At 40.9% G+C, this 26,318-nt stretch overlaps 1 protein-coding gene across 5 annotated transcripts in view; it reads right to left on the bottom strand.

The window, feature by feature from the left end:
- SPTLC3 (serine palmitoyltransferase long chain base subunit 3) overlaps positions 1-26,318 on the bottom strand; it is a 333,553-nt gene that overhangs the window by 54,659 nt on the left and 252,576 nt on the right. For all 5 annotated transcript variants that reach the window (XR_010070121.1, XR_010070120.1, XR_010070122.1 and 2 more), the window contains 5 exons: positions 25,879-26,070; positions 24,075-24,229; positions 22,971-23,119; positions 10,389-10,513; positions 8,120-8,213 (listed from right to left, as the gene is read on the bottom strand). Coding sequence is in view for 1 of the 5 variants with exons in the window: in XM_063327823.1 (XP_063183893.1) it covers positions 8,120-8,213; positions 10,389-10,513; positions 22,971-23,119; positions 24,075-24,229; positions 25,879-26,070 (715 nt within the window). In the remaining 4 variants the exon portion in view is untranslated. The remainder of the gene's footprint in view (positions 1-8,119; positions 8,214-10,388; positions 10,514-22,970; positions 23,120-24,074; positions 24,230-25,878; positions 26,071-26,318) is intronic.

Here is a 26,318-nt window from a genome sequence, read left to right as displayed (position 1 = left end):
GAGCTGTTTGAAAAATACACGGATGCGAATAGCTCCTCTGTCCAGTGTGGAACATGAGAAGGCAGATAGGGAAGAACCTCTCCGAGGGATGAGCTTGTCTGACTTCACACTGACATAGTCCGGCTGAAGTACAGGCTAAGGACATGTTCGTTTGCAGGATCAGGGCTATCTCACTTTCATTTTGATGTCTCCTTCTGAAAAACATGTATGTGTGACCCTTTCTTAGGTGTGTAACAGTTAACACATAATTTGTTTAGGTGCAAATAAATGTTACTGACCTTTTTACTCTGTGCACGTAGTGCCTCATTTGGAAGGGGGAAATTGGGAGGAAGAGAAAATGTTACCTTTAATCTTGCCGCCCTAAAGGCCGCCTCTGTTATTCAAAGTGAAGATGCGGTGTTGTCTACGTGCTTGTGCTTGGACCGTGCAGAAAGTGGGATATACTGAATGCCAGGAAAAACAACAGTGCAACCCCAGGTGACTTCTGGATACCAAATTATTTGCCCATTAAATATAGTTAGGCTGTGAAACACTGGGACATTGAGATGATGAGTTGCACAAGCCCATCTTGAATAACCAGTTATGGGGAAAATAACTGTCCTTCCTCGTTTGACCATCACCAGCCCAGGCTTTTTAGTGGTAATGGCTAACAACCGGTCACCAGCCCAGGAGGTGGTGTTAAGCATTTCACTAGATTAATTAGTCAAAGCACAATCAAATCTATCCTTGTCTCAATTTCCGCCTTCTCCCTACGGTACATTGTCTAGGTATGGAGGATAAAGTTTCCTAAGCGGGGACAGCGGATCTCTTGGGTTTTTCAGAATTTAATATAGACTTGCATAATCCCTGTTTGGGCTCCTTCAGAGTTACTTCAACAGAAATACTAACAACACAAACTGCCAGTGGGTTGAAGCGAGCCCGGACCTGGGCAGGCAGCTGTGTGTCATGCTGCCTCCAGTGCAGGTGGGACTCCAGGCTCCTGGAGGGGCCCCTGCCCTCTCCCAGGCACACTCAGTACCTCCTTGCAGGGAGACACGGCGTCTCCACCCCTCATCCTTACATTGCAATGCTGGGGATGTCATCACCGTTCCTCCGCGTGGGCTGGAAATCTCCTGTGTGATGTCAGCTGAATCCTTTTTTAATTAAAATATACAGGCTACTACTACCCTTACATCCTTCTTTCCTTCGCCTCGTGTTTGCCACTCTCGTTTTCAGTTTCTCCTACTTTGCACTCTCACGCAAGTTCACACAGAGTCTGGGGCTACCTGTCCCTTCTCAGCCTCCCATGCAACCACCTCTCCCCTGCTGCAGCATTTGCCTTGTCCTCTCTTGCTCTCCCCCCGCCGGTACCTTTCCTGGTCACTGTCCTTTTGTGGGTGACTCTGCGGCTAGCTCCAATGCTGTCCCTCCTTGCAAATCCCTAAAGCAACAAAGGGAAGCCACTGCAAGGGTTTTGTCGATCTAAATAGTAACCGTAGGACTGTAGAAAGTGGTTTTCATTCTAGTGAAACCCTAGTCTTTGAAAAGTCCACCAAAAGCATCTTTAAAGTCCTTTCCCTGAGATGACAGCTTTGAATATCTTCGTTTGGAATGGGGTGGTGGGAGTGGTGATTACTACAGCCACGGGAACAGTCTGAGAATCCCCTCCCTGCCCCTCAATTAATATAAATCCCCGTGAAAGTAAGGAACGCTCACTCAGGAAAGCTTCCTATCCACACTTGGCAAGTCAGACATGGCTTTCTCAAATCAGAGAGGGCAACTGCAGACACAGCATGCTAGGAGCAGGATATACCAGTCTCCTCTCTGTGGCAGCGTCTGTATGTGTCACAGGGAAATACACGCCAAACTGGATTAGGCTGCGGTCCACCTATCTGGTGCAATGATCTCGTCTCTGATAGTGGCCAGAGGCTTCAAGGAGGACAAAACTTTAGTGGGTGATGTGCCTTTCATCCTGCTCTGTAATAGCTATAAAACTGCCCTCCCTTCTTAAATTCACAGGCCACCCACCTTTGGAAAAAACAAATAAATAAAGGAACCATCTTGTGCTAAACCACTGCAAACTCTTCGGTTTTTGCAACCAAAGAGAGTTTTCATTAATTTTTAGCTGTTCATATATCTCTTTGGTTTCCCCTTATTTTATTTGCTCGCTTGCTTAAAGGCATGCAATAATAGTTTTCCTCTTCTTTTTTCTTCTTTTTTTTTTTCCTCTTCTTTCCTCTTCTTTTTTTTTTTTTTTGCTAGAGAATCTATTTGCACTGAAAAGTGAGGGCCTTCCGCTGCCTAAAAGTTCTTTCAGTGTTAACTACAACTCCTCCGGGTAGCTGTTTTCTCTTTAAGGTGTCCTCGTGGCACACAAATCTGAACTCCAAAGCATTAATTTGTCTGAGCAGACTGAGAAATGCCAGAGTTGGATTAACATAAATTCACAACCGTCGTCCAAGCAGGAAACTATATTTTGTATGGAAACCTGAACAGCTCACACCTGCATGACACACTTCTGTCATCGCTCACCTGATTTGTGAGAACCCACAAACCCCCTTACTACTTTCACAACGCTCCGACAAGGTGCGTAAGGAGGAGCTAGGAGTGTACTACCGTGATCCCCATTTCAGATGTGGGTTCAAGTACGAGATGAGAGGCCAGATTTTCATCTAAACAAGGTGCTTGGTTCTGCCTTGCAATTGCCTGCCCTCCTCATCGTATCGCTTGTTCTGATTGCACGTTGAAGTGAATGAAGAGAACCGGAAATTTTTCTTCCACTTGGCCCGATTTCCGTGCGCATTCACGACATTCCCACAGACTGCTCATGCAATTGCAAATCTACACCTAAAAATATGACTGCTGTTGAGTCGCTTGATGCTATACGGGAAAAATGTGGTAGAACTAGAAAGAATAAACAAGTCCTAAGCCTTGTACAACACCTTCTTATATAGGCTGATATGAACAGAATTCACGTGGATGTAGTTAGTCGGTAACACACTCATCTGTCCACTGAATAAACAAAGATAGACTCCCCTGATACCAGTACAAGACCCAAAACTGCCGCACCTGGTACCAGTCTAGGACCCAGAATTGGTGTGACAGAAAACCCTTGATAAAAATCACAAGCTGATTAATGGTTAGCTATTTCGTTTTGCTTCTCAAGTTTTATTGGAAGGGTCAAGGGATTTCAGCTAATATTTAACCAAGATAAAGGTCAGAGGTTCTGAAAATGTGCTGTAAAATATGGGATATTAATAAAAGATCACCTTAGAAATAAAAAAGAGCGGGTGATAAGTCAGTCTCTTCCCGGGCCAGGAAATAAAAACATCCAAGAGCGTAGCCCCCATATAGCTGAAGGACCTCCATGCTGGTGACCTGGGGAGGGTGGGAGAGGCTCCCTGGAACCCAGGCCTGCTAAGGGTGATAACAGACACTTTCTGGCACAAAACTAGCCAAGGTCAGGCCACTACCGCCACAGAGGTGGGGAGGTATTTTAGCCTCCTACCTTCTTCCCACTGCATCCTAGTTGTTGGGCCATGCTGCTGGCTGCATTTCCAGCGTAAAAACACAGTTCTTTTCTCGCTTCCTAAACAAATCCACCACCTGGGAAATGGTAACTCGAATGGTGCCCACACCACAGCAGGGGAGACAAAAGGCAAATGCTTTATGGGCACGTCAGAATGATTTTAGCCCACTAAAAACACTACTACATGAATTTAGGACTGGTCAGGTCCTAAAATGAGGAAAAAAAAAAAAAGAAAAACAAAGAAAAAAAAAAAGTAATTTAAAAATTCCCCTACACCCCGTCCTCAGAGCAGGAGCTCCAGGGAGCTGAGCTTTGCTACTAGCATCCCCAGAAATTCACAAGTCTCTGGAACAGAAAAAGTCCCTTAAAGGACAAATACCCTGTGGTATACTGGTGTGACCTGGGCAGGGTGAAGACTAGCAACAGCGCTAATGAGAGCCCACAGGAAAGGAATGCCCTGGTTCAGTAGTTTTTAGTTATAGGGACGAAATGGAGTATTCTCCTAAATTTCTCTCACATAGATCATCTGTAGGTGCGTGCCCGTGTGTTTCTCTCAGCCCAGGCCTGTAAATTCCTGTCTGTTTACAAGGAAGGGACTGTTCAGTGGCAGGGCACATTCCCATGTCCAAATAAAAATGCACTTATAGGTCCACAGCACATTTTTGTTCTACTATTCACCTTAAGGCTTGAAAACCTTCTGATACACCTGTGCAATGGTTTTGTCAAAAAGGAGAAACATCCCGATGCCTTTTATTCTGCTTAGGAGAAGAACAGAGGTGTAACAATCTCATCTGCTCCAGAAAAACCATTCAGATTATTTTGTGAAAAGTGAAACGCCCAGCACAGCTACCCACTTATTGAAATAGAATTTCATGAACTTTTGAAAGAATAAGAATTACATTATGCATAATTCAGATGATAGGTAGAGATTACTTCTTGGGTTACTAATGAAGTAACCAGAATTATTTACTTTCGTGTAATGACAAATAAATCCAGTTTTACAGATTATATGCTTTGAAATAAAATAACACATTTTTACAGTGTTAGCTACAGCATCGCCTTTGAAAGATGAACGTGCTTCAGTAGCAAGTTTAAAATGGCAAGTTTTACTCTCTGTTCTATGAAATACTATCATTGAAGAAAGTTTCCTATAATTTTGCTTTTAAAAATAGTTTCTCCATAACAAGGGGGAAAAAAAAGAGGGAGGGGAAAGAGATTTACAATGCCAAGCTTGTTAGGAAGGGAGGTTACAAGCACACAGCTGTGCAGGTTTTTTGTATAATATTCAGGAAGTAGCTGGTTCAGAAAACGTCCCATTGCTTCACTACATCGTTACATAATTATTCCTCTTCATTTTGATAACCATTTATAATAACTGCAACAAACATTCACACCTCACCCTTCTCCCAGTGCCTCTTCTACACATGTGCAACCAAGGAAGTCAGAGCCAAAGTAAATATGTTATATGCAGTTTTATCAAGGGTATTACGCAGCATTTCAAAAGAGGCTGATGTAAGCAAGAAGGAGCACGGAAAAAAGGTCTCCCTTCTCAAGCTGCATTCTAATAGCAAAAAGGTAACTTCAAAATCTGCCGCCTGATTGGAATTTATTTCTGATTGTCCTGCACGCAAAGCATGTCTCGGGCACTGGTGGTGGTACCGCCTGGCAGCTCTTTTATTGTCTTTAGTGTAGAGCCATACCGGGTTCAAACAGTATGTGTGTTTGTAACCGGGCACAGCTCCAAAGGAGATGAGCCAACCCCTGCCAGCACACCATTTGGCTCCGTACATACAAGGAAGAATGAAATGCACATTAAGCCCTAATCCTCTTTGGGATAGGACTCAGATTTATTCTTTGATTCTGCACCTTGCTGGAGAATTGTCCCAACTGCTCATTCAAGGCCCTAGCCAAGCCTTTGGCACAGCAACATCCTCTGGTTGGTGCCCAGGACCAAGTTCTTTAAAGGATCGTGGATTTCCTTACATAACATGACATACATCAATCCCCTGTCCTTAGAAAGGAGAGGTGGATGGTACTGCCTTTTTTGACTAGAACACAGAGGAGGATTTTAAAAAGTAAGACAAAACACATTACTACCTGATGCTGAAATTAATGCTTATTAAAGATCTTCAAGTGGTAACTCCCGGGGCAAAATTTTCTATTCGTCCACAGGGCCAATACATCATAAGGAACCTTCCTTTTGCATCAAGCCCCATGACATGGATAATGGCTTAACTCCCCGGTTCCTAGGCATAACAATGACAGCACTAACATAGTCTGACAATTTGGGCATGTGTGTGCATGCCTGTATGTATGCTCTATATCCACACACTAGCAAGAAGGATAACCTGGGAGCATAAGCAACACAGCTCTGATCTAACGAAACAAGCACCTGCCTAACTGAAAAGAACCCTCCCAAGAGAAGCTGGAGGTTTTGGTAATGTGTGTCCTTAATTAATTTGCTGTACTGACTCATATTACACAACTTCCCAACAGATCCACATAGAACGAGGCCATTTACTTCATTTTGGGTGACACTGTGCATCTTACAAAGGCAGTCCTGCTGGATCACGCATTTCCATTGCTATTCTCCCCCAATGCACATCTTATTTTCTCCATACATGCCAAAAGGCACATACATACATTTCTGCACATGTAATTTTAAAAGCTGTTGGTAATGTGTAATTCATGGGTATGATTAAGGAAATATGCAGAAGAACTTTCCAACCATGGAACTAACGTACTGAAAGACTCACACTGGGCCGAGAGAGACAGCACAAATGTGTGAAGCTTCTTCACATGAGCTGCTCTCTAAATGCAACTAAGCTTACAACTCAAGGCTTACAAAACTGTGATGACAAAAGCTGACACTCAAATTCCAAACAGTATTTGCATACGTTTCCACAGTTTCATTTTGAAAATAAGTTAAGGTGATGTCTCAGAAGTGGCATACAAGACTGACTGACTTTGGCAAATCAGATCTCTGATCTAGAAAGCAATGAGTTTTTCTAAAGAAACCTGGATGGGCTTCCACCGATATTTGCCAAGACCCTTAAAGGGACTGTCTATATTTTCCAGTGCTGGATTAGTGCCTTTTGTACAGGTCACTATTATTTTTAGGTTCACATGTTATTCAAAAGAACATCATCTTTAATTTATCATAAGCACAAGCAGAGGCTGGTTAGGTAGCAGGTTCTTGGGAGCAGAATGAAATATTGGGGGATAGTTAGAGACCAAATTCCTTAAAGCGAGAATGACAGCTCCAAGTGATGTCTTCACTCACTGCTTCCCTAGCAGTTGAGAGTAATACACTCCTCAAACTGGAATGTTCTTTGAAATTCTGTGGGAAGCGACACAAACCAGCTGGGCTGCACGCAGAATAGATGGGTGGAGAGGCTGAGAACATTTGGATTTGGATAGTGAGAGGTCATCCTGCAAGATGTGATGCAAACCTAAGTTTGAATGGGATAAAGAATGGAACAAACTAAGGAAGAGTTGAGAAAAGACTGGTATGGCAGCCATGCCTAGCAGATCCAGATTTGTGGAAGTGACTTCAAGTTGGGGTATGCTACAGGCTAATCTATGAATAATTACTTCTGTAAAAACATTCGGCTTCACATGATCTTTAATTCTTGAATGATCTTCAGAAATTGCTTCTTGCCCAAATTATGAATATATATTAATTATAACAACACTTTATATAATAATTATAGCGCGCTCTTCATTCCAACAGATCCTTAGGCCCTTTACAGCATATACATAATTCATTTTTGCTCACCTCAGGGCTGAACACAACACTTAATAAAGAGAAGGGACTGCATTAGCTATTACCAAAGGTGATAAGGCCTCTTTTCTCATTCCTCACCACGTCTCTAGCTTCTTAACCTCTGTTGCAATCACTGCCTGGTGGCAGCAATGGGGGCGGAACGGGCAGTTACAATGGGGAATAAGGGGAAAGAACAAGCTCTTGTCATCAAAGTCAGTCACAACGTCTCTGACAATAACCACAGAAGCGTTAACTAAGTAAAAGTTTAAAAGCAGGAGTATTTTAGAAGACAATTATATGATTGCAAAGTTAACGTGTGATTTCTATACTAAAATTATAGTTCAAAGAATATTTGTGATGATGTTTGTAATATAACCATCTGCATCTTTGGTATACCCTAGGAATTCAGAGTAACCGTTTCAAAGTAATGCCACATTAATATAACACTGGTTGCACCGAACCTGCTAGAAACAGAGGCAGGAAATATGTAGTATGTTTTTTTTAAGTATGTTTTTACTGTTCTGGCTATAGTGACAGTAACAATGAAACCTTTATGACAGCACACAGTCGTTCAACATGTCAAAAAGAGAGCAACGAGATTAAGACTCCGAATTTTGAAATTAAGGTCCAACCTGATGACCCAAATCATGCACAATAGCAATTAGAATATTACACTATTAATTTTTCCCCATCAGAAATCACTCATAATATTGAACAGTTAATCCTTCTGTCTGGACAAAGGTATTATCTGGGAACGGAAAGCAAAGGAAGCGTTGAAAGGAAGAATTCTTGCCTTTGAGGTGTGAACAACTCTGTTTCTCAATATTTCCAACTTCAATACTCACTATTATGCTTGAAGATTCTAATAGTAGCACCTGAAAGCCTCGCACCAAGAACGAGAGAAGTGTGGTTCAACTCATCACTTAAAATGAGGCAGCCCTGTGGAGAAGGAGCACAATAAGCATCTGCATGAACTGGGAGGCTGTTAACCTGCTGCTGTGTGCCAGCAAACACGCGTGTCTATGATACAGCATTGCACCAATTAAGCTGTAAGTATTAAACATGGACTGGATTTTCTGTCACTTTTCTGAAGGTGCCAGGACGCGCTGCAAAGGCAGGCATAAACTGTGGGGTCAGATTCTCAGGCGTTCCCAGGTGGTGCAAAGGGGCAAAATATTTCCCGTAAGTGGAAAGAGGTGAATAACCATAGTAGGGATTGATTGCTTTATAGTGAAATCACGTCGCTTCCTCTGTCACCTGTCTACAGTCTAGTTTGCGTTGCAAGGAAAATGCAGTCACCACCTCATATATAAGGATTGCACGACAGTCAGGTAAGGAGGAGTAATACTGAGGCTGGACTGACATCACCACTTTGGGCTGCAGAAATGAGATCAAGACAGATCGATGCCTGATAAATCCCACTTCCACTAAGATGTGAGTGGAGCCTGGGCACCAGGCAGAGACTTTTTCTGGTAAATGCATATACAGCTCACCTGTAGCATATTTTTCGTTAACTCAGTTGAAAACTCATTTTCTTTTTAGAAACTAAAATAGAAATGCAGGACAAATAACTTTGTACGTTATATTAACAGGAGTTGGGATTCACAGTTGAAATTCAAGCCGGAACCCTAATTTAGCTCTTTAGCTTTCTACTACACATCTTATCTTATTCTGTGGTTTCGTTACCCAAAGGGCAATACAACAGTAAGTAAATACTTATTTTGGAAACACAGATTATGCCTAGGTTGAGAGATAACTCAGACAAATCTGCCTAAAGACTGTTATGCAGAACTGACAGTAAGAGTATACGCATCTTGACAAGAAAACGCAGCTGCTAGGATTAACTATAGAGGAAAATTTAGGAATAAATCTCCCCAACATAGGGCAAGTACCTAATATCTGTAATATACATAATATATTACAATACTATTTTATATTAATATATATTAAATTGTTACAGTTATATTCTATATAATATATATAGTAATATCTTTATTCGTGCCACTTATATCTAAATATCCCACCTCTGACAGAGGCCTGAGTCTCCCCCTGAGGCCACCTAAGTGAGGGAAAATTCTTTTATAGCTAAGCAAGGAACAAGAATCTCATGCTGTTATGTACGTCTGCAATTTCATCCGTTTACCTTTATTAATTCTCTGTATCTGTTCCCTTTGAAATTGCTGGACAACTTCTCCAGCAGTGTTGCAGATTGAAGTTCATGTTCTGGGCAGCTGAAGTAATTCTCCCTGCCCAGCCCTTGTATACATGTACTTTAGAAATCTCTTGCAAAAGGTGGATTCATCTTCAATAGTGAGGGAAGAAGTGACTTCACCTCTATGCCGGTGCTTCAGAAGAAATCTCGATCATACACCACACAGTGAGTTAACTCCATCTCCACCGAGAGGGAAGTACCGTTTCACACTCACGTGACACACTTCATGCTGTTTCCCACTTGCATGAACAAAAGAGGAGCTACCCACTTTCTCAGCTAACAGCACAGTGTATCTGCTTGTTACGTCAGGAGTCGGGATTGACAGGATGATGGATTTTCATGCTGTTGTGCTAGGTACCCCAAATTGGAGATGAAGTCTCTTCAACACCAAATAAGAACCCAACTTTTGTCATATGGTCACAACTTCAAACTTGCATTTGCTCCCAGCTTTCTTTGCAGGGCTGGCTGGAAATATGTTCATCATGAATGCGTAACACTGTGTTTTCTCTTTTCTGAAAGCGTTGTAAAAAATATCCTAATCATCATCTTTCACCGCAGGCAGCTGGGCAACATCTCTGCAAGTAGCCCAAATACTTCATCCCACAACACCCGAGTAATGAGATGCAACATTTGCTTACTTTTTAGGGAGAAGTAACCTCGTTAAGAGAAGCTAAATAACCATATCCTATCGCTTATCCTTAAATAGATGTTAGGCATGTGTGATAGCAACACTCAGAGTTAGAAAAAATGATGAGGGAGCACATTTAAGGTCACAGGGTCATCAGCCTTATGACTCACACATTCCTGCTACCAAGCTTTGTTCCTCAATCAAGCCTTTCCACTGCAATAGTTGTTAAAACAATTAATAAACGGTTCTAGGTATTCCTTAAGGAAGTACTCACCTTCCCAACAAGGGCTGGAATATTCATCGAGTTAGTTGCAAAGCCCATGCCAAACACCATAGCATCTTCCACACCAAGGAACGTGGCCACAAGTTTCTCCAGTTCTACATGTTTGTCTAGGGTGCCTGGAGAAATAAGCACAGGGAATCTTAAATCTTGTTAAACTGTGAAAGTTATTAATTCTAAGGACATGAAACATACAAAAGAACAAGTTAGAAGTGTGTTCATTAAGCTATATGACGTTAACTTCTAATGAAGGTTTTCTATGTGTATCTCATGCATGTGGGATAACGCAAGAAAAAGCAAGGATGTAAACCAGCTGCACCTAATGCTAACAAATACTGTTGCTGTTAAGGTAGCAAAGCAGTTACTTTGGGAAAAAACTTTCCTCTTTCCATAATAACATCTTTTGACATACTTTATTTTGAAGAGCATTTTTGTGCCTTTTTCTTCCCCCTACAGTGAGGACAAAAATACCTCCTTTTATAGGAAATGCGGGACAAACATCTTAGGCATTCTTTAATTCTCTCTGGATGTGAAAGCAAAAACTGAAGACAACAAAATTCTTTCATTTTTTCTTTTGCATGTGTACAAAATCCTCAATTATGATTTTATATGGATAGACAAACAAAAGCGTCCTCCATCTTTTTCCGCTTTGGAAGGTAAAAGCTATACCACTCTCCATAATTGATTATAACTCTCCTCTTTCCTCGCTCTCAAAAGTCAAACACCAATGATAAGGCAACACTAGAGAGCCTTTTTTTATTGCATGTTACTTATCCAATATTAGTGCCTGGAGTCTCCAAACAAATAAGGCACTCCAACTGTCCAACAAAAGCAGTATCTTTCCCGCCCAACTCACAATGGAGGATGACAAAATACAAAAGGCAACAGATGAAAGAGTGGTGTTAAGAGATTGAGATAACAAATAACTTCAAACAGTAATGAATTATCTCAACTTGCCAGCTCTCTAGTCTTTGGTTGCCTGGCTGTGCATTGCAGGTACCAAGGCAGAAGGAACTCTTACAGGATGATCTGTGGGGAAGAAAAGAGAGTGGCCTGTGGATTCCAACAGAGCATTTCCCCTATTAATAAGGCTGTAAGCAGCGAACAGAAGAAAAAAAAAAAAGGGAAATGAATATCTCACCTCGCGCTGCACAAGTTGATGTTACAATAATAAAGGCAAAGTGAATGACAATTGATGGGAACAAGAAATCTCTGTTCACTGTGATGGACAAAGGGCAGATGAATGGAGGAAAGCAGAAGCTTGGCTAGACAGTCTCGACAAGAATGATGAATCAGGAAGATGATCTTACCTTCGACATGGAGGAAAGCTCGTTAAAAAAACCCCAACAAATAAAAATGACAGCAGTACAGTTTCAGCAGCAGCACTAACTCAGCTGGTTACAGTGAGGTAGTGTTTTCATTGTTTTTTCTTGTTAAATATTCAAAGAATGGCAACAGAATGTGAAAAATATCATGCAGGCAGGTAAGTCTCCAATAGCCAGGGAAGTAAGGAACAAGGATTGTGTGGCTTCTGGAAAAAAAATGGATTACACTGACAGCAAAGAACAGTGGTGCCGTGATTTTGCACAGAGCCTGCCTGGGTTCTGCTGAGCCGACTCCAGCAGAGCTTCAAGAGTGTCTCCGCTTGTTTTATCACACCCGGTGTACATTGGGCTGGGTTGTCTCTAGCTCTGTGCTAAGTTAAGTAACACGAAGCAGAAAATTTGGCTCTGCAGAACCTCCAGTAGATTTGAGCTGGCTCTGCACCAAGCCCTTCGAGGATTTAGCAGCAAACTTAGCAAAATGCTACGCTTTGCATCTGTAGATCCCGAGATACACAAGGATATGTGCTGGCTCTGCATGCAGCCACCGCTTAGTAGCCAAGCTCCGTGAAATACAAAACCGCATAGCGTTTGAGAGTTGAGCTGCTCATTGAAGAAGCGCGGGAGAATCTATGTCTTAACCTGTAAGCCCAGTAGATCTCAGGGTGTATTTCTATATTTTTTTGCATTTTGAGCCCAGTTAGTCCTCAGCCTGGTTACAGCACTCATTGACAACTGAGGGTTCCAGCATGGTCAGCTGCCCTAGTGTTCCCTGCGGATGTTATCTTGTCACTTGAGGGCTATCGGCACACAAAGAAGATGAAGTCTGAAACGGAAGCTTGAAGCCAGCCACACTACGGTCACAGTTTGAATTAGAAGGAGGTTTGTGAGAGCACGAGAAACAAGCAGTGTCTGCTTTGCAAGGCAGGCATTTGAAGGCACGAGAAAATTGTCCCTGACTCTTCCAGGGGTAAATCTGACACTACTGAGGTGGAGTTAAAATTGCTTTTTGGGGTTGCATCCTATGTTTTCTGTTTTTACAAACAAGAAAAGCCTGACCCACTACAGATTATTCTGTTCAAGCATCTATTAGATGAACCAGAAAAGAACAGCACACTTTTGACCTGTTTTTATTGATTTTGTGATGGTGAAGAATAAGACATTCTGAGAGTGACCGATTCCTACTTATTATTTACTAATCTTAAGAGTGAATGCAGATGATATTGTATATCGCTATTGTCTGCAAATGCTGCAATATAAATTGGAATGAACGGGCGTTCGGTTTGCAAAACCAAAACCTGAGTGACAAGGATTTGCAAAACGAACCCTAGTTTTGAATGACTTTAATTATAATGGCAATATTGCAGGTGGTAGGTGAGGTGTTGCAGAAACAATACAATACACATAGTGGGAGGTCTGTGACAACAATATACATCGAGTAGAGCTGATAAGACATATCAGCTTGCACTTTCCCAGGTTTAAAGTAAGAGGGGCATTTATTTAATAAATTATGCAATTATTTAATCATATCAGACGATTTCTCCCATACGTGTCAGTCCTTGGACACATATAAACTGCAGCAATTACATCACTTCTCTCCACTGGAGGGGTCAGATACGCTTTGCTGGCGTAAGGCTTGTCCACTAGCATTCCCAGCTGGTCATAGCAAGCACCCCAACCGGCACAAACAGCACTACCAGGCAGATGCAAATTTGATCCAAAGGAACTTCCACTGGCACAAGCTCCTACATCTCAAGCTACGTAAGGAAGGCAGTAATTACACTGGGTCTCCATTAAGTCAACCTTAGCAGTGTCAAGTCAGGTCATCATGGCCTTTAAAATGTCTTGCATTGTGCTGGATTCAGACCAGCATCATGATCTGGTGAATCAAAAGTGATATACTAGATATGTTTTTATTAATACACTGTCTACATAGATACCTTCTATACTTGTCCTATGCATAGACATTAGAATTTCTCCCCATACTCTACCTGCTCTGATTTTTGTGCTGACTACAGCTTAGTTTCTCCTGAGAAATGAGGATAGAGCTAAAGAATGTATGTCATCTTACTGGGAAAGATTTAAGACAAAAAGGAAGAGAGAACGCTACCTGCATCTTTAAGAGACAAAATGGAATACGTTCTTTGAAAAGTTATTCCTTGCTGTTGAACAGTTGTATGCAATAGAGTCCAACAAGCGTTACTGTGCTTCAGGCTTATACAGGTGTTATGGAAAGTGAAGCTGAAGATCTTATAAAAAGTAGACTTTCACAATGTTAGCCACCTCCACAGATTCCCACACTTTTCAAAGCAAATCCCCTCCTTTTCAAAATCTGTTGACTCAGTTTCTCCTATCAAGAAGCCACTGCACTATGGGGACAGGGAACATTAAGTATATTGTACTTTCACAGGCTGATCACTGCGCTTGGGTTGAAAGTCACTGGCAGTCTACTAGACAGATAAAGCTTGAAAATGCACACCCCGTGATCCACGCAGTTCGTTATTTAGCTTTGACGCTTTCAGCTTGGACGAAGTGGTTTATGCCACTGGTTAGTCTGTCAATACAGTCTTGCAGGTTCTTTTGTGCTAATGACATGTACTGGTTACTCTGCCAACACTGGCAACGGTATCCTTTGATTGAATTTTTTATTTGGAATTCTGAGACCCAAAGACGACAGGAAAATACCTGCTTGCTTCAAGTTAAACAAAAGCTGGAGGATTAAACTGATATAAGCAACGAGTCCTTGAAAGAAAAAGAACAGATTTCCATAAAAGCCACTTCCACGTATGAACAGCAACTGGGAATCCTATGGATCACTGATGTGATGCACCAAGGTGAATAAGAACCATTACTCTATGAAAATGACAGTTTATCAAATGTATCCTTAGGACGGCAGGGAAGAGAACAAAACACCTAAACTTCCCTGCCGCATTTGAAACTTAAGGTCATAAACTCACTCTAAGATATTTGTCAGAGATGAAAAAAATATTACTGAAACACATGCACGCATTTACAAAAGCAAGACTGGATGAGTTATTACTAGAAGGATGAAGAAGCAGAAGATGTGGAAAGATTCCTGTTTATTCACACATTCCGCTAGAGCGGATGACGCAGATGGTATCGCTGTCCTACAGAGCCCACTACGAGAGCAAAGCCTAAAATTGTAGAACGATATGTATTGGCAAAAGAGAGGAGGAGAAGCACAGAGTAATGTTACGTAGTTGCCTCATTTAACACTGCATGCGCATAAAAGAGCCTCAAAAGAAGTAGGTTTTGAGGAAGCATTTGAAAGAAAGGAAATGCTCAGGCTTTCTTAATGTTGCTACCAGCTGATAGGGCTTTCATACCACAAAGGTGCTGCAGGTGTCACAGATATACCAACGTACCTGCATAATTCACTGATGCTCAGAAAAGAGTAGATTCATTTTAACAAAACTTCCAGTTTAATTTAGATCTTCCAGTTTTGTTTGCCTTTTTCCTTTACAAAAACACAAGGCTAAAATTTACAGTTGAAGTCCAGCCTCTTCATGCCAAAGCCTGGACGGCAGTATCTTAAGTGTCCAAATATTTGCGTGTACATAGATAACATTATATATTGGAGATATTGTAGGTTTTAAACAGGTCACACAACCCTTAGTTACTCCTGATGCCTTTGGTTCCACCTGCCAGAAGACGGACTGTCCGGAGCTTAATCATGCTTTGCAAAGCATACTTTTGCAATTGTGAAATACCAGGAACAAACTTGAACCTTTGATCATAAGTTGGATCAGTTAGTTATGAGAGGCTGGGCACAGAAAGGAAAACGATGTCAGTAGGAGATGACAAAGAAGGAAAACTCCTCTCATGAACTGTTTGCTAATTTATAACATACCCTGTCAGAAAGTAGCCAAGGTTATGATATATACACATACACTAATTCTCATTTATGTGGCTGTATTTCTCCTTAAGCTCCCACTTGGAAACTGTAAATTATGGGAACTTTAGTTCCTTATCTCTTTCTCCTAACTGAAAAATGGACCATTTATTTCTGTGTTTGTACAGTACTGAGTTTAAAACAATCCCAGGCCCTAATCAAAGCTACAAAGTGGTATAAAAGAAAGAACGGCCAAATAACTATTTTTTACTTTCTTGAAATGCTGCTAGAAATTCATATTAGGCCTTAAAACCTAACAGAAGGAAGTGAAGAGGATGGAACTACTTTTGTAGTTTAAATGTTGGCAGAGGTTTTCAGGTCTGCTTTTTAGAAATCAGATCACAATCAAATGTAAAAAAAAAAACAAACGAACAACCCTCAAACAAACAAAAAGCCCTCCAACTGAGTGCAAGCTAGGCGTTAAAAGGTAACCTCCTAACCGTGCCCTCCAGAATGAATCACCCTGCAAGAGCTGTGTGCAGGCTCCATCTTGCCTTTTGGTCCAAGGCATAATCACAGGAGAAGGATTTCAAAAAGGCAGGAATCCTGCCTGGCTGCTTAAGTAGCAACTAATGATACATTTGCTCCTGTTACTCATGTATATCATCTCCATAAGGAAAAATGGTGAGTTAGATAAATAGAGCATTGGAACTTCTAGCTGCTCATGTGACACTGCCCTGGAGCTAAACCCGGGAGCATTCGGGGCATGATAATCGGCCTTATCTTAAAAAAAGTGTAACACCACTGCTTTTATTATCATCTGCAATCAGCAAGCAGGAAACAGTGTTAAATAACTATTTGTATATTTCTGCCTTAATAATTGGAAGTTACATTGCTTAGAAAAGGCTGGCTATAAACCTAAGAATGACGGGATGCCCCCAACAGTAGCCAACTCCAACCCTAGCCATTAAAATACATTGCTTTGCATGGGGAAAAAAGGCTTCACATACAAGTTGTCATTCTTTTCACTATCTAGAGGGAACACACGCTATTTCAAATTTCGTTAGATTCATATTTGTTAGCATTTTTATTAAGTTAAAAAAGAACACTTTTGAGATGAAGATTAAAATAAAACATAAATAAAACACAGTACAGAGATTTTTTTTGGGGGTAGAAATACCCTAATGTAATTACTTGAATAGCTGGTTTCCAGTTACTTAAATCCTTCAACATTTAAGACCTATTGCCTCAGACTCAACGTTTATTCCTGGAAAACAAAACTTCCTGCTTTTTCATGTCCTGATTAGTTTCTTGACTTATAATGAACTAGCCAAAGAAATAAAAAAATCGACTTTTTCTGCACCTGCAGGAAGGAGTGCTGCTGCCAAAAGCCATTTTAATTTAAAGGACACCCATGGTCAGTTTTGTCAGATATGGTAGGCGCAGATCTCTCTGTATTCTCCCTTGACACCTCACACAGTTAACGCAGCATCTTTTGCTCTGATTTCAGTAGGTTCAACCTTGCCATTCTCAGATGCGCTCGGAATGCTCTTGCCATTCTAGATGAATGGTCCTATCGTTCCTCCCGGCCTGTCCCTCTGACCAAGAGGGTCCTCGTTCTACATTTCCAGCTCCTCTGAAATTTTCTGAAGGATCTCACTTATGCTTAAATTTTTGCTGCCAAGATCCTTCAGGAACTACTTCTATCCCATGTACCACCCAGAAGTGAAAAGTCTTCCACCTCTAAGCAGATCATGATATCAGCATTTTTTGCCTTCTGCCTACCATCTGCAAACAACCACTTTCATGCATTCACCAAAGCTACTACTCTTAGAACACGTTCACAAGCATACGTGCAACTCTCTCTTACAGTTCTCTTTTAAGTGTCTTCCCTTAATGTCTTCTTAATTTTAGTGTCCTCAGAAACACTGAAAACAGCCAGGTTACTGCTTCATTGGTTCCTTATATGCTGCCTCTATTCAAATACTGCCCAACTTCAGAAAAATACAAGAATGTGTATGTTCCTGATTGAAGCCAAATTTGTACAATAATTTGCTAGTCCACAGGTCCAGTGTTGATGACTGTACAGCAATGGCCACATGCATATAAGTAATAATATAAACTAATACTAAACAACCAATTACATAAAATAATGCTAAAAAAAAATAGTATTAGATGCACCGCACCACCCAAAAAGTCCCTTTTGCCCATAATCCTTCATCTGACAGTGATTTTGTGTGGATGTCTGGGGAAGAATGAAAGCAGGACAAACATATACATAGTAGTATCCCAGCTTCTAACTAACTTCAACATAAGGACATCCTGAATCACATAATAGTTCTGGTAACTATCAATGATCTCTCCTCTGTACGTAGCCAGTATCCTCTAGAATGCAAGGGAGTGTAAAGTTTCAGCATCTGCAGCCTGCTTTACAATTTGTTCCTTGGGAAGAGCCGCCTCCTGTATTTAGACGGAAACCTTCTACCAACTTCATACAATGCCCTGTAGATCTCATAGTGGAAGAGACAATGAAGAGCCAACCCTGACCACTCTTCCACGCCACACATAATTTTGAAGATTTCTATAGAGCCTTTAGGCTCTTTCTGAGCCAGATGTCAAGGCATTTCTGACACCTGAAGACAGCTAGCTCAACAGTTCTCCACCCAGAAGCTGCTTGAGGCCTTTGATGATCCTTGTTGCCCTTCTCTGACACTTGCCAGTTCTGCTAAACGTTTTTGACCAGAACTGCACAGAGTACTGAAGATGACAGCAAACCGCAGCTTTATGCAGTAGGATACTGAGGTTCTACGGCTGGCTTTCTGTTCCCTTCCTAATAATTTCTAGTATCTGATTTGCTTTCTGACCACTGAACAATAAGCTAATGCTCTCATGGAACTACCACCTAAAACCTCGAGATCTTGCTCCTAAGGGAGAATAGTTCGCTTGGTCTTAAAAAAAGGAAAATATCTTTCTTTCAGAATCAAAGTCCCACAAAAGCCTCAGGAATGTGTCTTAAATGACACTGTTATGCTAAGAAAGTGATTTATTATTATTATAATTTAAAAAGAGCATGGAATTAAAAATGGAGTTAAAAGCCTTAAAATCTTTTTATGGAGGACAAATGAAGGAAGACCAGATACTGTTTTTATCAGTTTTGTATGCTTTTGTGCTTAAACAGGAATGCCTGTTCAAGAGGCATGCGCATTATTATTTTAGAGAAAGCCTGAGCAGGACTCCACAGTTCTCGCTGTCTTTCTGAACTACGTTTACACACAGTCTTAAATTACTTTTCTGGGAACGTAGAATGACTGCTTTATATTTAGCAAGGTTTAGCTTCACTAAGTTTCCTTAATAAAAGACAATTTTGTAAAGATATAAGCCACCATGTTAAAACATCCATATTAACCTGTTCTGAGAGCAAACTACCTGCAACAACTTTCTGATATGTCAGCATTTTATACCCACTCCACAGTCTGTGCAGTTATAAGAGGAGGAGTTTAGGCAGAAGACCACAAAGGACAGTTTTACCATCATGTATTCTTTCAAACTTCACTCGCATTAAGTTTATTTGTTTCTTCTTTGTTTTCCCCTCTCTGAAATCTTCTCAAAGCAGTGGAATGATCCTTCTCAAAGAGAGACACCTCTCACTGCTTTGAGAGAGATCTTGGGAGAACCCCAAACATGCCAGACACTTAAATGCACATAAGCAGAACAGTACTTTCAATTAGCTTGAAAGTATAAATATGTTCATAGAATCATAGAACGGTTAGAGTTGAAGGGACCTTAAATATCATCTAGTTCCAAGCCCCTGCCCTGGGCAGGGACACCTCCCACTAGACCAGGTTGCTCCAAGCCCCGTCCAGCCTGGCCTTGAACCCCTCCAGGGATGGGGCAGCCACAGCTTCTCTGGGCAACCTGGGCCAGGGGCTCACCACCCTCACAATAAAGAATTTCTTCCTAATATCTAATCTAAATCTCCCCTCTTCCAGTTTCAAGCCATTACCCCTTGTCCTGTCACTACACTCCCTGATAGAGTGTCCCTCCCCAGCTTTCCTGTAGGTCCCCCCTTTAGGTACTGCAAGGGGCTAGAGGGTCTCCCTGGAGTCTTCTCTACTCCAGGCTGAACAACTGCAGCTCTCGCAGCCTGTCTTCATAGGAGAGGTGTTCCAGCCCTCTGAGCATCTTTGTGGCCTTCCTCTGGACCCGCTCCAACAGGTCCATGTCCTTCTTCTGTTGGGGGCCCCAGAGCTGGACACTACACTCCAGGTGGGGTCTCATAAAGGCGGAGCAGAGGGGGAGAATCACCTCCCTTGCCCTGCTGGCCACACTTCTTTTGATGCAGCCCAGGATATGGTTGGCTTTCTGAGTTGTGAGTGCACGTTGATGGCTCATGTTGAGCTTCTCATCAACCAACAGCCCCAAGTCCTTCTCCTCAGGGCTGCTCTCAATCCATACTCCGCCCATCCTGTATTTGTGCTTGGGATTGCATTGACCCACATGCCGGACCTTGCACTTGGTCTTCTTGAACTTCATGAGATTTGCAGCTTGGTGTCATCAGAAAACTTGATGAGGGTGCACTCAATCCCACTGTCCATGTCGCTGACAAAGATGTTAAACAGCACCGGTCCCAATATGGACCCCTGAGGAATGACACTCGTCACTGGTTGCCACCTGGACATCAAGCCATTGACTGCAGATCTTTGAGTGCAGCCATCCAGCCAGTTCCTTATCCACTGTGGTCCACCCGTCAAATCCATTTCTCTCCAATTTAGAGACAAGGATGTCGTGCGGGACAGCATCAAATGCTTTGCACAAGTCCTTTGGACTTCCTTTTTCAGTTTCTCCAGGAGCTCCTTGTTCAAACACATAGGCCTCCTGGCATTTTTGCCCAGCTTTCTCCTTGTTGGGATGCATCGCTCCTGAGCTTGCAGGAGGATCCTTGAAAATTAACCAGCTTTCTTGGACCCCTCTGCCCTCCAGGGCTTTATCCCACAGTAGTCTTCCAAGCAGATCCCTGAAGAGGCCAAAGTCTGCTCTCCTAAAGTCCAGGGTAGTGAGTTTGCTGTGCACCCTCCTCCCTGCCCTAAGGATCTCAAACTCCACCATCTCATGGTCACTGCAATCAAGGCTGCTCTCGAGCTTCACACATCCCACCAGCGCCATCCTTGTTGGTGGGAAGAAGGTCAAGCATGGCACCTCTCCTTGTTGTTCACATGCTCTCTTGGATTAGGCCCCACAGGCATATAGCCTTGGCTCCTATAGCTCACCACAAAGTAATAACAAAAGTTTTGAAATGTTATCTGCCCAGGAACAAACCCATTCTCTTCTGTTTTTCTAACATGAAGATGGCAAATGATAATTACAAAAGGTAAGACCTTTCATACAGACCTTTCCCTACCTCTCTCTTGAGTATATGTGTGTATATATATATATTTAACTTGGATAGAAGTTTTCAAATCTGCTCAACTGTGAACCAGAACAGAGCTACAGCAGCACAAGAGGGTAAAGTGAGAAGAAAAGAGGGTACCCACACTGCTAATAAGAAGCTATTTTCCTTAGGTTGTTGATATGGTTCTTGGCGGTAGACAGGTTCCAACAGAGCCAGGGCCAATGAAATAAGAACTGCTCAAAATTGCTCTGTGAAGCAACCCCTCTCTCCACTGACTACAGAAACACAGGCTCTCTGTTAGCTACCTAGGACAAAATGCTATGACTACTCATTTACACCATCTAAGCCAGGTCTTAACACTCTGCCTTCCTATTTTAATAAGTCTTAATGTCCAAGCTTTTCTCTGAAATTCATTCCCTAAAAGGCTGATCCTGACAAGACTTTTACATTGTTCTTTATTCGTAGCCCATTCTTGCATTGAGAATAGTCTGAATGAAGTTCATGGGACTATTAGTTGTGAAAGCAATTAGAATGAATCTAAAACTTTGCTCAATTTGTCAAGATAACTTCGAATAATACTTCGAATAACTTCAAATAACACAGAAGTTCAGATGAAGAGGAAGTTCGAGAAATCTGTATGCATTGGCTCTCAAAACAGGCTAGATGAAATTAACTAATAAGATTTTTAATATCTGAAGACATAATCAATCTTTTCATAAGGTTTTTTTCTTTGAGAATAAGTCAAAGTTATGCAAGTCTTCCATATAAAAAATTACTCGAAAGGCAAAGAATGAGGAACGCCAGGCATAATCTTTGACCTACTGAAAACCACTTGAAATGTTCTCAGTCAAAACAGAATCCAAGAGAAAAAGACAGAGAGAAATGTTCCTTCAATACCTTAGATGACTAGCAATGGTGACCACTTTCAAGCATGCAATTTAGCATGCAAATTGGTAAGCATGCAAAAAAAATGTTTAAATATATTGCAGTCACCAGATGGGTCACCTATAAAAGGAAAGTAGGGTCAAATCTGTAAACCCTCTCTAAGCGGTGTCACTGGCATACTTGTTATTGACAAGATAAGAAACAGATGACAAGGTTTGCGTTATTTTTTGTCTGGAAATGAGACTTTAAACAAAAACCCAAATGAAATACAATATTTTTTTCTGTAAGATTTCTGGAGGAAAAGAATTTTCTTTGAGAGATACAAAATGAAAACATTTCCGGTTGCTGGATTGCGGGGGGAAAAGAAGTCTACAGAAGACTTCTCCATGCTACCTTGTTTGGGTTTTTTTTGATAGCTCCCAAGAAAGATAAAGCCTGAAGACAAACCTGCCCTTGCATTTCTATGGCTCAATTTTTATTTTTATTTTTTTCTGAAATGCAGGCTGATTGCGCCATTAGGAATGCAAGGCTTTGTGTAAAACTATACAATTGAAGATAACACTACACGTGGTTTACGAACCAAAAAAGGAGACAAATCGCAAAGCATGTATAAACCAAAAAAATCAGATGGAGCCTTCATGAATGTATTCCTTAGAGGCACACTAGAAATTTCTATGTTGTGCCCATTAACGTCTCATGAAACATTACAATGTATTCTTAGAACATGAGATTAAAAAAAAAATATGTAAAAGGTCATTTTACTAATCAGAACACTCTGTATGTGGTAACTGGTATAAATCTATGATGCAATTAAATTTGCCCTAGAACCATTCTTGAAGTCTCAATGTTTATTTTGCTTCTTTTAAAAACAAGCCTGTTACTTTCCATCATTAAAAATCCCAGGCCTATATGACACGTTTGGTTGTGCTTTCCCAAAAATCAATAACATTTTTCCTTTTAAAAAAATCCTCATGTGATAATGAATAAAACACAGCATCACTTTTAATAGTGAAACAAGTAATTGTTGATGTGACTAAAATTCTCTAAGTATCCAAATCCTTCAAGGTATCTGTAAGAGAAAGCATATAGTTACAGAAACTTTGGTGGCTGCCCAGCTGTTTACTCACCCATTTCCTGTCTGGTACTGCAGATTCCTGTCCCATATTTTTGTAACTCTATGGTCACAGTTTTCAAAGCATTAACATCCGTTTCTGCAAAGCCGAGGTAGTTATAAGAACCCATATTGATTACATTCTTGATAATCCTTCCTGTAAACCTATAATTAAAGCAAATTTTAAAGAATAGTGCTACTTTCCCTCCAATCCCAAATAAATAGAACAGAAAAACTCAAAAAATTTTCCCACCAAATTTTGTTCCACTGTCAAACTCCTATTTGGGAATTTACAATCCTCATACTTTAACATCCCAAAAGTTTGTCCAGCCTTTCTGTTTCCCTGACTAACTATTGCATCCTGCTCAGAATGTTTTCCAGATTCAAGCTGTAGATGGCAATATACCGGTGTTAGGTGAAATGGTGCTTTTATAGATGTAAGTAAATAAAAAAGCAAACAAAGCCAGGACTTTATATAGGGAACAACTTATAGATACTATTTTTTTCAAGTGAATTGTCAACAGCTTCCAGAAAGCCACGAGTGTTCAGACACACACGGAGAAACTACACGAGGAAAATAGTGTGGGAAACACTATGATACGTTCTCAGTAAGCTGAAATACAGTCAACCTACACATTGTCTATGTGGTGAGTTTCCATATCCATTTAACTCGGTAACAGTTGCGATACACTGAAATCTTCAAGGTGTAAACTGCTTAAAACTCACTGCCAAAGACTCACTGTGTAAGTAAGAAGCAACATTTATGCAATGCAAGAAATTCTGATTTAAATCCTAACCAAGGGATGCAACAAATTGCGTTGTAATATTCTGACTAAAGGTTTGTTATTATAAATGAAGTGTAAGAAGTCTTACTTGTTCTGAGACAGCCAAACAAAACCCGTTTGTGATAGCGTTCAGTCCCTTCCATGCTGCATTTCCAAACAACACTCAGAAGGAAGGGGACAGATTATCAGCACAGTACTGATTTCAGAGAAAAATATGTTGATGTATATTAGTCAAGGATTTAGGTACGAGGGGCTAAATGCAGTTTTCTGTGCTTCGCAGATGTATCAGGAGTATCCTTATGAAGCTGACGGCTGCAGATTGTAAGCTGACTCACCTAAACGTCCAGTTGTAATCATCTGTAACGCGTTCCATGAGGTCAAACTGTGGCCCAGGGACACTGCAAATTGGACGATTCCAGTTATCCCGTATTCTCATATAGAGGTTTCTGGTGTAAAAGTTCTCAAAATCTTGATAAAGTGGCACAAAGTCCTGGTTTGAAAACATGCACAGGGTTATGTTGCTAGGAAAATGTCTGCTTCTGTACACAAGTCATTCCCATTAAAAAAGGAAAAACTGATTCATTAATAAACAGAGAGCTATAACAGCAACATGTTCCTTTGTCACAAACAACTCCAATCAGCAAATCTCTTACTTTAATTCCCTTGAAATCCAGTGTTGGCTTTTTTTAGGGGGTGGGGTTTTTGTTGTTTGTTTTTGTTTTTTGTTTTTTGTTTTTTTTTTTTTTTTTTTTTTTTTGTTGGTGGTGGTGTTTTGGTTTTGTTTTTTTTTAATGGTCAACAAATTGGCCTAATTCTCCAGTCCAATATTTGGAAAGTTGGAAATGCCAGAACTCACGATTCTTTCACTTGGAGAAACCAGATGTTTCAAATTGAGCATTTTGCTATGTGTGGAGCAGATTGCAAACCTAGGATAAACAACTCATCGGATTTCATGAAATGCTGGATACATTAGATTAAAGCTCGTCCAATGTAATTGATCTGGGCATTATTGGCCTAGACTGGACATACGGACAGCCAGTTAAGACAACTAGTTTGGCTGACAATTAATTTCTATCTATGGATTTTACTTGGAAATTAAATTAAAAGAAAGGTACGGAATCTAAACAAAGTTTTATATGAAACAGCAATATAGCTACATTAGACACTGGATACAATAAACTGATAAAATAACATGGCACGTAGTTACATATGTGGGGGACTGGAGAATTCAATGAACACGTAATCCATGGTGGACGGCAAAAAGGTTTAACTGGCATGTCTGGAACCAAAACAGCTCAACAAATGGCCAAATCATTAAGTGTATCAAAAAGGATATTCCATGAGAATGCTGATAAAAAGACTGCACCACGATATTTCATTAAGTAGTGCATGCATCTTTGAAAAGCCAAAATGGGAAAGAACTTTGCCAATTTTATTTGCCAGAGGAACAGTAACACTATTCGCATTTTTCCTCTATTATGTCTGGTGTTATTGCAAATGATGGCTCAAACTGCACGCAGAAGGTGGAGCAACAAAAAAAATAATAATCTACACAAAGTCAGAAGGTATCTGAGCTTGCTGAGGTGCAAGTTTCACTTAGAACTATGTGGGATGAAAAAATTTCTAAGTCAGGACTCGCAAGAATTCAGGCTACATTCACTTTGTGCTGGAACAATGATTCCCGAGTGCTCTGTGAGCAGCACTTCAGCAGATGTAAGGCAGCAATTACAAAGATGTTAGCACTCCCTGTCACCGTGAAGGACAAAGTAAGATAGCCAGACGGGACAAAGAAAAATTGGTATTTAAGAGATTTGGAGAGATGGCATATTTAACAATAAGGCTTCTCTGAGTTTTCTTTTTCTGTGGATTTACCTAATACCCTGAGATGCTATTTTGCTGAGATTGGCAATCTTAGAACAAGGTGAACATCCCTCTGGGTGAAAATTATGATTTTACATACATATATATATTCATACGCATGTGTTTAACCATTCCGCAGTGCATGTCATTCCTCCCATCCCTATGCAATGTTCCTCTCTAAGATGAAAGCTGTCTGCCTTGTTACTTTGGTAGGTTATTGTACATAACTTGCAAGTAGGCAAAAACTCAGCTTTGGATACATGTCTTTTTCATACATACTTTTTGTTGTTCTCTCTCTGTAGCAACGTTGCGTTTTTCTAGTCCCCAGGCTCTCATAAAATCTCGCAGGTAGCCAAATATTGTTCCCACTCCAAAACCCAGGAAAGTAAAAACAGCGACATACATTGGCGCCTGTTCAAAGTGCTCAACAAATTTTTTTTTGTAGAGAGTTCCATTTGATATGCCATTCTTCTGAAAATATAGAACAGAAACTTGTGATTAATACATTTCATCTCGTCAAAGCGTCAGACCTTAGGCCCCGAGGCAAATCTTTTTCTCTAATACGCCACAAATTAGGAGAGACATTTAGACCTCACAGTGTATCAGCTGATGCAACCTATACCTGAAGAGGAGGACCTTTAACACTGCAGTTGTTACTGACCACTGCAAGTATCTTCTATTTTCTCTCCTCTCCACCAATGTCCTCAATTGCAGGTGTC

The sequence above is a fragment of the Chroicocephalus ridibundus genome, chromosome 3 (genome assembly GCF_963924245.1).
Source record: "Chroicocephalus ridibundus chromosome 3, bChrRid1.1, whole genome shotgun sequence".
In the NCBI taxonomy this organism is placed as follows: Eukaryota; Metazoa; Chordata; class Aves; order Charadriiformes; family Laridae; genus Chroicocephalus; species Chroicocephalus ridibundus.
The sequence above is the reverse complement of the archived record's forward strand: the minus strand, read 5'-3'. Positions and strand labels throughout refer to the sequence as shown.